The sequence below is a fragment of the Arachis duranensis genome, chromosome 8 (genome assembly GCF_000817695.3).
Source record: "Arachis duranensis cultivar V14167 chromosome 8, aradu.V14167.gnm2.J7QH, whole genome shotgun sequence".
Classification (NCBI taxonomy): Eukaryota; Viridiplantae; Streptophyta; class Magnoliopsida; order Fabales; family Fabaceae; genus Arachis; species Arachis duranensis.
Window position 1 is genome coordinate 12155398 of NC_029779.3, and position 12228 is coordinate 12167625.

The 12228-nt window shown below is 26.1% G+C and overlaps 1 protein-coding gene and 1 long non-coding RNA gene across 2 annotated transcripts in view; both read left to right on the forward strand.

The window, feature by feature from the left end:
• Nucleotides 1–1733: 1733 nt before the first annotated feature.
• On the forward strand, nucleotides 1734–4470 carry LOC127741086 (uncharacterized). Its single transcript, XR_008002007.1, has 4 exons — nucleotides 1734–1821; nucleotides 2118–2158; nucleotides 2251–2300; nucleotides 4329–4470. It is a non-coding gene; the product is annotated as an uncharacterized LOC127741086 (long non-coding RNA).
• Nucleotides 4471–4870: 400 nt separating this feature from the next.
• LOC107460756 (uncharacterized) overlaps nucleotides 4871–12228 on the forward strand; it is an 8068-nt gene continuing 710 nt past the window's right edge. Inside the window, exons 1-16 of the mRNA XM_052253243.1 lie at nucleotides 4871–4999; nucleotides 5707–5889; nucleotides 6403–6518; nucleotides 6596–6671; nucleotides 7264–7385; nucleotides 7694–7927; nucleotides 8810–8911; nucleotides 9010–9135; nucleotides 9243–9305; nucleotides 9409–9723; nucleotides 9797–9937; nucleotides 10190–10316; nucleotides 10458–10529; nucleotides 10628–10714; nucleotides 11227–11297; nucleotides 11535–11625. Coding sequence (XP_052109203.1) covers nucleotides 4871–4999; nucleotides 5707–5889; nucleotides 6403–6518; nucleotides 6596–6671; nucleotides 7264–7385; nucleotides 7694–7927; nucleotides 8810–8911; nucleotides 9010–9135; nucleotides 9243–9305; nucleotides 9409–9723; nucleotides 9797–9937; nucleotides 10190–10316; nucleotides 10458–10529; nucleotides 10628–10714; nucleotides 11227–11297; nucleotides 11535–11625 — 2055 coding nt within the window. The remainder of the gene's footprint in view (nucleotides 5000–5706; nucleotides 5890–6402; nucleotides 6519–6595; nucleotides 6672–7263; nucleotides 7386–7693; nucleotides 7928–8809; nucleotides 8912–9009; nucleotides 9136–9242; nucleotides 9306–9408; nucleotides 9724–9796; nucleotides 9938–10189; nucleotides 10317–10457; nucleotides 10530–10627; nucleotides 10715–11226; nucleotides 11298–11534; nucleotides 11626–12228) is intronic.

Genomic DNA, 12228 nt, shown 5'->3' on the forward strand with positions numbered 1-12228 from the left:
ATTGTACTTATTTTAGATATACTTAAATTATCATGTATAAATTATTATTAGATTTTTGTAACTATTAGATATTGTTATGCAGACAATCAATGACTGAGATTTTGTTTCCATATTAAGGCAACTAGAACCCTTCCTAGTTAAGAAACTGCCAAATTAAGAATAAGTAAAAAAGGAAAAACATAGAATTATAAAGCTAGTGGTCCAAATAGATATATTGACCGCATCAATACCAGTTTTTAGTAACCAAATTTAATTATATTAGCATAAACCCAGCGAAAATTAATGCGTACATACAATAAATACAACTTGATTGAATTTGATTTAAAAATTATTTGGCCGCATAACATTTTTGTATTAACCACACCATCTCTAAACTATTAGAAATCAACGGATCTAATTTAAAAACAAAAAATTGTTTTAAGATATAAAATTCATCTCATACTCGGGAGTCAGGATTGCATTGGACAACAGCATCGATCTGTGGGAGAACCCAAAAACAATTATATATAACAACATAGAGTTTAATAATATGTTAAAATAATGGTAAATATATACTTCAATCCTAAAAATTAATTTATGATGCCAACTAATATTATCTCCTATTTATAAAAGTTATCGATGCATTTAGAGAATGTGATCTAAAACTCTAATATACATGGTTCATTTATTCGATTCATGAATCTTTTAATTATTTTATTTATTGATCTTTATAATTTTACAACATTTTTAATTAGCTTCTCCCATTTCAAAAATTTATAATAAATTCTATATAAATAAAAAATTTTAGTTAAATTATTTTTAATAATTTTATTTCAAAAAAAAGACGTAAATTTAGAGTATTATATTTTTAGAATATTTCACAATTTAAAAATATTTTATTTTTATTAAAAACAGTTAGCAATGACCTAATGAAAAATTGTTTTATTTAATACAAAGACTCCATTACAAATTTTTAAACTGTCATATATAAGAATATTATAAAAAAATTGTTAAAACTATAATAAAAGTAGTTTAAACAATAAATAATTATATTAAAAATAGTTTATAAATAAGTTATTTTATATTTAGATTTTTAGTTTTAAAAGTGCTTATTTTATAAAAATATGGTAAAAAATAGTAATATCACAAGAGAAGTCATTTTTTAACTTCTCTATAAGTTTCGAAATAGTTTTTTAGAAAACCGCAATTTAGTTTTAAAAATTACACCAAACATTAATACTACTACTTTTTATAAGTCAAAACTAAAAAAAAAAAATTACTTTTTAAACTTTCGAAACAGACCGTTAAGTATTCGATCTATTTCATACCACACATCAATTTTCTTATGAATTACATAAATTAACTTTGAATCTCTTTTTATGAACAAGTGTTTTTTTTTTTACTATATATTTAGCATACAGTTCTGTCCAAATCTCTCCCTAGTAACTTTGATTTGAGATACATTGACTCTAACAATTCATCTTATTAATATATTTTTATCAAACAAAGATTAGCAGCTTCTTGTTTCCAATCGGCAAACAATTATAATAAGTTCTCTTAAAATAATATCCTTATTAATTCCTAGATTAGTGAAAAAAATATTAGATTTGGAAAAAAAATATCACAATTTGACTTATTTATTTTTGGAATTTAATATTTTAAAAATAAAATATTTTTTTCATCACTCTGTTAATAAAAAAAATTATTAAAATAATGAGAAATAAGTTAAATAAGTTTATTACTCTCTGTATATATATTCCTATAAAAACAAGGGGCATGAGGAAAGAATGCAGGCATCAACGCACATTGTAAAATTTGAGCTTGAGCTCCCACCAACATAAGGTTATTTTTCCCACTCCTATTTGTTTAGTTAAGCTCTCATCTTCCTAATTGTAGTTTAGGAGACTAATTTGTTACTATGATAAAATCTCACTATTTGACACCTTGAAATCCTTTTGGTCTCATTGAGGAAGGAAATTCGTATATGAGATAAGCAATAGTTACCCTTCCTTTGAGGTTTCAATTTTATTTGAGATAAACAATTTTTTTTTTTTACTATTATTCTGAAGAAATAAAGCTGCCCATGTATCAATTTTTTGTTGTCATAATTAACCTTCTTTTTTTAATTTCTGTGTCAGCGGATCGGATACAATGGACGAAGAAAATAGCACAAATCTAGGTCCGTTATTTTTTCTCAATTTTGATTGACAATATATATCTATAAATTTAATCATCGTTGGAGCAACCCATTTAATTATCGTTGGTTTACAGGTTTAGATTCAGCAAATTCGATTTTTGACGAAGAAATGGTTAATTTAGAGGTAATTATACTCAACTGAGATTGTTAAATAAATCATAAAATTGAGCATTGTTTTCTGAGCTGCCAATTATGAGCATATACTTGAATTATATAAACCCAAATTAAAAAAACAAAAAAAACACTTTGTTCAATTTAATTTATATAACTCATTTGTTGGTGGGTGCGATTGTGATTTGTGTGTTGTTTTGGTGTTGTTTTTGACACGAATGAAATTTTCTTTCCATACACAGTTTATAGCATTGAGATCCCTTGTCAAGCCATTCAGATTTTGACATTTTGTTGAGATCCCTTGTCCACTCACACTACTACTACTCATATATACCCCTCTTTTAAATAAAAAATTATATATACACAATAAAAATTAATTATCAAATTAATATATATTATTTAATTTATTTTTATATGTGTTTATTATAACATATATTTAATATAATTTAAAATTATGGAAGATATTACACTTACAATTCTAGAGCAGAGTATTTAGAACTATTGTATTATTCACCTTAAAGGACAAATGTAATTTATAGAATGGGCAAAATATCTAGCCACTTGACTGGTGTTTAGAATGGACAAAATATCTAATTATCTTTGTGCAAAGTTAATAATTAATAATTAAAAAATAAAAATTTAGTCAAATTTATTAAATTATCTAATAATTTTTAAATATTAACTTCACGTCAAGATAATTTACATATAAATTATTATCATATTTTAAATATACATAAGAAGTAATTTAGTTAGCACTAATGTAAAAAAAATTATTGTTTGGATATATTTTTCACGAAACTAACATAAATATTTTAAGAACACTTGGTAAGATATAAAAATCTTATTAATAAATATTTTAATAGTGCTAGTTAAAATGCTAAAAAAATAAATAGTTAAATTTTTTTATATATTAAATATATTTATAAAAAATATTTAAATTTTTTTACTAATAATAATCTTAGAAAAGTCCATAAAAACACTTATTAGTAAAAACTTTCATAACAGTAACGAGTACTCCTAGAAAGGACTGTACTCTTTCTAGTAGCAAAATCCAATATCTATAATGCAATTACGAGAAATAATAAAAAGTAAAGTCAAAATTTTAAATTCAAGAATCTAATCCTCTTAATTATATACTACTTTTTCGTGAGCTTGTTTTGGTGCCATATTTAGGATATTATCTTATTTTTGAAAAAGTTTGTCTTTTAGAAATTTAAAGCGCAATGGATTGTAATATTTTCAAAAACGTTTCCTATATGTTTAATATTAAAATAAATTCATATATTAACGTCCATAAAAAAAAATTCCATTTGTGTATTTGTTAAAAATGAAATATTAAAATTTTTAGTAATTAAGTTTTATTATAAGAAAAAATACTCTAATTATCTTCTTAAAATATCCTAATAACTATTTGTTGGTAATGACGTTCTATTTATTAAATAAAATAGGACTTATTTTTTTAAGATATCTATTTTTTAAATTTGTTTGATTTTTAACATATTTTAAATATAACGAAATAGCTATGGTAATCTTCTTCAGCAAAATTTTTCTAAAATTCTATACGTAATTCACACTTAATTAGAGAGACCGCCAGAGTGAAAAAACCAAAATGAAGAAAAACTGAAGAAGAAGCAGTTTTATCTTCATATACAAACAAATTTTCTTTAAATATTTTATACACAATGTGAGGAAGGTCTGATTGGAAATTAGCAAGATATCATAAATTGCGTATGTTTTTTAGGGAGGGATATGTCAAAGTCAACGTATACTTTTCATTTTACTCTCATTAAGTTATTAAGTCATCCTGTCCTTTTCATTCATGTTTTTCCTTGAAAAGATGATATATAATATACCATCTTAAGGATTCTCCTAGGGATTAATGAAAATAAATACAATTGGCATCTTTTTTAAAGTAGTTGTTTACAGTTAATATTTAAAAAATATAGCCATTTTTTCAATTTACTTCTTTATTATCATATGTGACTTACAGTCTATATTTTTTATTTTTATTTGTTACCCGGGTGATGTAATGAAAACGCAGGACCTGGATTTGGATATTGAGTTAGGGAGCTTGAGTTTGAATGATGAGAATGAATGGAATCCTGCAAACATCTTAGACAACATAGGAACACCATTATTCAACAGCCTCGTGCACCCTACTCTCCATCAATCGGATTTAACCATAGTAATTTCATTTTCTCTCATTTCATTATTTGGTGGTGTATTTTTGTTGTTGTTGAATGTATGATAACAAAGACAATTACTTAAAAAAATATTGATCTTAATATTACCTAAATGTTCTAATTATAAATAGGTTATATTTATGTCTTTTTATGAATTTATTGAATATGTGGGACTTAGAAGAGACCCAAACAAATTAAAAAAATATTCTATCACAAACTTATTCATTGGAGACTATAACTTATTATTTAATACTTCAATGAAGTAGTGTGTGACAAATGTATTTCTAATTTATTTCTGTTTTTAATAAATTATATATATTTTTCTTAATTCATTTTTATATTATGATATTTTACACAGATAATGTAAAAAAAATAAATGGTAGCTTCTTAATATTTTATCATGATATTATTATCTTCACAAATTTTCTTCAAACATGCATACGTTTTGATTCAGGAGAAACAGCTGCAGGATTTGAGGTCCTCAATCTCCGGGAATCCTGAAACCCATGAAAATGAGGACACAGCAATAGTAAGTATGCGTTGCGTGCTTTTATCAAATTAAAGTTTGAATAAATGTAATTCTGTAAAATTAATTTTAGATAGAAGTGAATGTATACTAATATAATTTATATTTGATAATTTTATACTAAAATTAATTTTGATAAAATAAATATTATTTAAATAATATTAAATAAAATCACTTTTAAATAGATAATTATTAAAAAAATATGACATTAAATTATATTATTAATTTTTTAAGTATATTTAATTNATTAAAAAATGCTCATGCCTCATAAAAAAACAATAATTTCATAAATAAAACCATAAGAACTCTATTAATGATTTCAATTATTAAATACAAAAGCTACAACTATTTCTTTCTGTAAATATAAATTTGAGTACAAAATCAGTTTATAAAAAACAAAAATAGCCAAACAAAAAATTAAAAGCGTTTAAAAAACTTAAACATGTTTATCTCAAAAATTTTCAGAAGAGGCATGCATTAGACGCATGTTGAAAAATGGAAAGTGTTACTCAATTTGCTTAACCTCTATCTTATGCATACGTATGCTCCTTCTTTTTCCACAAAGTAATTAATAAAGTTTTCATAATTCATTATGATAACGTAAGCATTAATATAGATAATGCACAATGCATAGCGCACACTACCTGCAAAAATACAAAGACTAGACCGTAAATGTAGGAGTAATAATTATTATTGCATTTATTCTTCAGGGTCACAATTTGAAGGGATCATCATCAATTATAGTTGCAACACGAAATAAGAACCAAAATACTACTGAACCTGCTTCTACTAAACAACAAAGTGTGGCTGCCACTCTTGGTTATGATCCCAGTCCTCTTCTCCAGTCTTCATCAAATTCTTTGTCTCCACCGCTTCATCCTTCGTTGCCCAAGGTAAGTTTTTTTTTTTCAATTAAACAGGAAATGGTATAAATAATAACACAACAGATTAATACATATGTAGTTAATAATGTTACTCTTTAATTTCTAATTTTAAAAATAATGCTTTCTATTTTATTTTTAATTTTATCTATCAGAATCTTTTAAATGCAGTTTTAAATTAATTCTTTGGTTGTTTCATAATATATATAACTATTAAATGTATATGTCATAATAATAATAATAATAATAATAATAATAATAATAATAATAATAATAATACAAATGTATTTGCTTTTATGGATAAAATTCAGTATTTAATTTGCCAAAAGATATAAAATAGTCGATGTTTGATTTAAAAGATGCAAAAGCTAATAAATTTTGAGTACTTAATATTTATTTTAAAAAGTAAGTTCGATACTAAAATAAAAATTATCAGAGAATTTGTTTAATATACATTATATTTGACTTAAAAAAGTCAAAGTACATTTGAATATTTTTCTTTCTTCTTTGATAATTGATCATCAGGTGGGAATTATTTTAGAAAGAGAAGGATCATCAACTCATCAAGACCAAGAATACATTAGGAGAATGAGTTGGTTTAATCAATTTTCTCATCACATGCAACATGAGAATTCACATAGGTAAGTTATTAATTATTATTGATGGTTTAATCGCAGATTTTAGATTATACATGGATTAATATTTCTCTGTTGTGTAGGAATGAAGGTGGAGACATGGATTACCAGCACAACAATTCGCCATTGGTGCCAAATACAATATCAAACTACAATTTAGTTAGTGGAATAAAAACACCTTTTATCCTCTTAATTATTAAAAAATAAATAAATAAAATAATAGATGCATTCAATATTTGAAGTAGGGGTGAACATGAGTCGCGAGATAATTAGTTATTCGTCCGAATCCAAACCGAATTAATTAAATTGTTTCTAGAACTAACTGGTAATCAGGTTTAATATGAACCAAACTAATGACTCTTTTTAGTTTGAGTAACGGTTTTGGAGTGTAGAACTGGAACTAACCTGTAAACTCGACCATATATTAATTAAACAAAAAAATAAAAATTTAAAAAATATATGCCTTTTAATATATTTAAATTTTAATATCTTTAGTGTTTAATATATTTGAATTTTAATGTGTTTAATTTGATTATTTCTATTAATGTTACATGTTTACTGTACTTACAAAATTTTTAAGATAAATATTTTATTTTTTATTTTTTTTATAAATTTCTATTTTGTTGAGTATCTAATTATCAGAACCAAACCAATCTATTTTTAATTAATTTGATTTGGTTTGGATATACTACAAAAATACAAATCCAAATCAATCCGAGTACTCACTCCTAATTTAAAGTATTTGTTACAGCAGGTGGAGGCTGGGGCAGGAAATGGAACAAAATATCATTCAAGTGGACAATTTATTAGAAACCAAAGATCTGTGTTCCAAAACAATATCATGGACACTCATACAGCCTTCAATTCTGGAAGGTATATATGTTACTCTTGTTAGTTTGTTCATATATTTTGATGATGTTTTTATTTTATTCTAAAAAATTTTATTTTATCGTATTTNTTTTAACAAATAAATATATTACAAAATAAATTTTTTGAAAAAAAATATTTTAAAATTAGAAATAAAATTAAGACTTAATCAAAATATTAAGATTAAATTAATAATTTACTTAAAATAAGAGACATCATTTTCACTTATTTATAAATGCTATTCTCACAAGGATGGCTAATTGGAGACTCCTTTAAATGTGAAGTTTAAAATGGTATACAATGTATGTATGTAGGGCTAATGAACACAATCATTTCTCGATTACAAACATGCATGATTCACAATACGGCCGCAGTTACAATTACATGCATCATGATTCCTACTCTTCTTCTTTCAGTGTTCCACTGCCTCAAGACGGTTTTGCCCCTCTTCCTACTCCTGCCCCCGCTGGAATGTATTATAATAAGATTTATGATTTAAATTCTCAAAATTCATTGTGCCTTGCTCCTGACCACCCATGCTATCCTAGGTATCTACTTCATTTTCTCAAGAATTATATTTTTTTCATTTTTTATATACACTTTTTTTATATATTTATCAATCACTTTTAATACTAATATTTAAAAATAGAATATATATATATAAAGTGCATACAAAAATAACACAAATAACATTATTTTATTTTATTGATAATTTTTTTAATAAATTTTAAAAATAATAAAACAAATAAATCTCTAAAAAATTTTGTAATAGATTTGCTGGTCTTTGAAAAATGCAAAATATGTTCGCGCAAATTTTTTATAATAAACTTATAGGTAATTGAAAAGAAAATGCGAAACAAATCTTTCAGAAGATGTGATAATCTACTTATTTAATGTTTTTTTAAGACTTAAAAACAATTTTAATAGGATATTTTTAGAGTATTATTTTTTATATTTTTAAAAAGTAAACTGATTTAGAATAAAAAATTGTATTATAATTGAAGGATGAAATGAAATCGGTCTTACTTTAAAAATACAAATGCAATATCATCTTGATAAAAAATTAATAAAATTTAGCCACTTATATAACTATTTTAATGAAATTATTAAAAATAGGATTTAATTTAATATATACTTTAAGAATACATTATAAAGTTATAAATTAAGAAAGTTTTTATAGAAAAACTTGCAAAACTTAAATTCTAATGCATTGACAAATTTTACTTTTAGTTAATTTTAAATTATTATTTAAATATATAATTTCACAAATATTAATATATTATTTTGTAAGACTCATAATAAAATTAATTTTAAAATTAATATTAGAAATGTTCTTATTAATCCATCTCAAAATGATTAGTACCTACTTATGATATTATTCTAATTTTTTTTAAATATTATTAACTCTTAGTTAGCAACATTTTATTTAGGGGGCAAACTAAACCACACCCTTCTTTTATTCAAGTGCCACCACCAAATCATGCTTATAATAGACCTATGCTGTCCGACCCTACCGCACTTCCTTATTATAGGTACTCCATCACTCTCTTCATTGTTCCTCTAGTGTCATCATGCTTGATTGCTTACCATTCACACTGAATTTATGTTGTGTATATCTCTCTATATATAGGTCTCCTCCAATGCACTCAAGTTATCATTCACACCATCCACAACCTGCACCATATCCGCATCCATATGCAACCACCACATACTACAATAATTCCTTTGGCTTGGGATCTTCAGTGCAACCTTCTATGTATAAAATATTATTATTACTTTAAAATTTTTATTTTGACATATATATATATGTCCCTATTTTATTGATATATATAGTCTATGGTTTATGTCACCACTGTATAGTAGGTGTCCTCCATCCTATGGTAATATTTATAATCCCCAAACAATGATCCCGCAGCAATTCTCAAGGTAATTATGCATATGCAGACAGAGAGATCTTGTCTCTTAATTAAATTAATTTCTTCAAGATTATAAATAACCATTAACTAATAACTTTTTGGGGTGAATGAAGGTCCCAAGGTGTGGCATCATCAAATCATCAGATGAATGGATACAACAAATACAATGGATTGTTGCTGAATACTACTCCTCCTCCTCATGAACGGCAGAGTTACAATACAATGATGTTGCCGCAGGAAGCACTTCCTAGCAGTATAGCAGCTATGTCATGGAGCCAGCAGCACAATATAATAAACGGTTCGCAGACGGAGTCACAAGCATTGATGAGGTCAACGAGTGCTGAGCTTTTCTCAGGCAACACTCAGGGATCTAGTTCACAAGATTCTAACTCCAGGGGAGATTCTGATGACTTTGCACGCCTCCTAAGGTAATCTCACATATTCACTAATACTCTTTATTAATGGATATTATTCACTAAACTGGGTTAATTCTACTTACAGATTGATTAGGCCTGAAAGTGCATTGGGGAATCATCAGGAGCAACAAGTGACGATCCCGGTTTCAATAATAAATAATTTAAATAATCAAGTCCTCACAAGGCAGCGTGGCAAAGGAAAGCTTCCTCAATCTTCCACAACTAGGTAGGTACCTAAGACGAATGCTTTTATTTTCGTTACATGTACATTAAAATCAGTTATTAATATAAAATATAAGTTAAAATATAAAATAAGTATTGAAAATAAGTTAAACAAATGTTTTTATACATAAATTCGTAAATAACTGATTTTAGTGTGCATATTATATTTTTATAATTCTTATTACAGCAAATACAATATATATTAATGGCAAATTATGCATGCATGCATGATTGTGTGTTTTATTCTAATTTATAGGGAACCTTCGGCGGCAATTCGCAGAATACTGGACATGTCTTCTACACGAACAGTTATTCGAAATCCTCTGCCCAATCAAACTCCTCTGGCCATTCAAACTTCGAACTACCCAGCATATGGATCAAGGGTAAGGAAAGTGATGCCATGAATAATACTTGCACAAATTTTGCATAGACTCTTGAAAACTTAAATTGATAAAAAATGAAAACTTAAATTGATAAGAAATGATAGATAAATGATTATATTTCTAATACTCAAATATGCACAGGGTGGATGGATTCCAGATCTTAAAAAGCAAGTGATGAGCAATAGCAGTACTAATTCAGTACTGATCAGAGTGGTAAGCATGCAAGCAAGCCTAATGATTGAATTCGTTACGTTCGTTGCGATAATTTAATTTCTTGATACTTTAAATAATGGACGGGTCGGATGTGTTAGGAGAAAGAAAAGCGGCGTCGTGGTCGTCCCCGCAAAATCCAACCGCAACTGCAACCACACTCAGCATCCTCTTCCAACCTCGGAAAGGTACGGTTCCTCACTACAGTTAGAGATAAGTGTTTTTTTATTAAAGACAGGGAGATTCAAATTGCAACATCTTACGTCCATATGAAAAGATTATGTCATTTGAGTTATAAATTATTATCCAATTAGAAATAAGTGTTTATATTATAAAATACTATCATCAATTATTATTGAGGAAAAGTCTAAAACCAGCAATTTTTTAAAAAGTTGGCCAATATTTAACTATGAAATGAAAAATGAATGATCCGGTATTATTGGATTTAATTTCATACCATTAAAAACATTATTGATGGCCAATTGATGGTTACAAAACACAAAAGTTGCTGGCCCTCTAACACTCCTCTATTATTGGTGAAAACTAGGTACACTCAACTTCACGTGAAATTGATAATTGAGAGCCGTTAAATAATTTGATTGATTTAACTAAATTTTCATCTAACAGCTCAGATATGAACTTCACCTAAAGTCGATTTCACCTGAATTTTTTTCACTATTATTAGTATATGATTTTGCAGAGAGGACGACCAAGTAGATCTCCGGAAGTAGATCAGCCTCCTTACAAACAATCTTCCTCTCATTCCACCTGGTAAGTCTTTACCAACATTTAATTAATTTTTTATATAATAATTAACAAAAATATTATGTGTACACTCATGGATATAACAGTAATTGTTCATAGCTCATCTCAGAACAATGCCTCACTTCTTAGCTGCTTTAATTTTTGTTTTTTTACATACATCTAACTCTTACAATAGTGACTTGATTGGGTGCACAGATCAGAAAAAGAATTGAAATTAAACCTTGATGGTTTTGAATTTTTCAGGGAACTTCTAAACGCCGTCTATGACCAAGCAATTGAGAATGAAGATTCTCCCGTCGACCCCTTTCTTCGATTATTCAATGCATTACACCTGGTAATCTCAATTTTCACACCATCATCCTTCCTTCTTTTCTTACTCATTTTTAGCTTTAAATTAAAATTGCTACCTGCTAACATTCACAAATAATGGTGGAGCTTAGACAGAATTTTGGGGGGAAGGGGGGGAGCGTTGGGGATTTTAACAAAAGTTATATAATAGTATTTATATTAAATAAAATTTATAAATATATATTTTTTAAGTGATAGTAAATTAGTAACTGAAAATTAGAAAAGAGGACAATAAAAATGTACTCATGAAAACAAAAGTTTTTGCGAATTTATCGTTTATTTAATTGATTTTTTTAGTTAGTCAAAATTTAAATGAATATCAATTCGAATACAAGTATTCAAATTATTGGATTAAATGACTAAAAGAATCAATCAATTGAACAAATAATATCCTATGCAAGAAAACTATTAATGTCTATATAAAAATTTGGAACCACTTAAATAAAGACGTTAAAATATTTTTTAAAGATATTTTTTGTAAGTAATTAAAATTCAATATATATATATATATAATTAATTAAATTATATTATTTTTGTTAAAATTAAATCAACCAAATTAATTTAATTAAAAATTTGGTAAATTAAACTT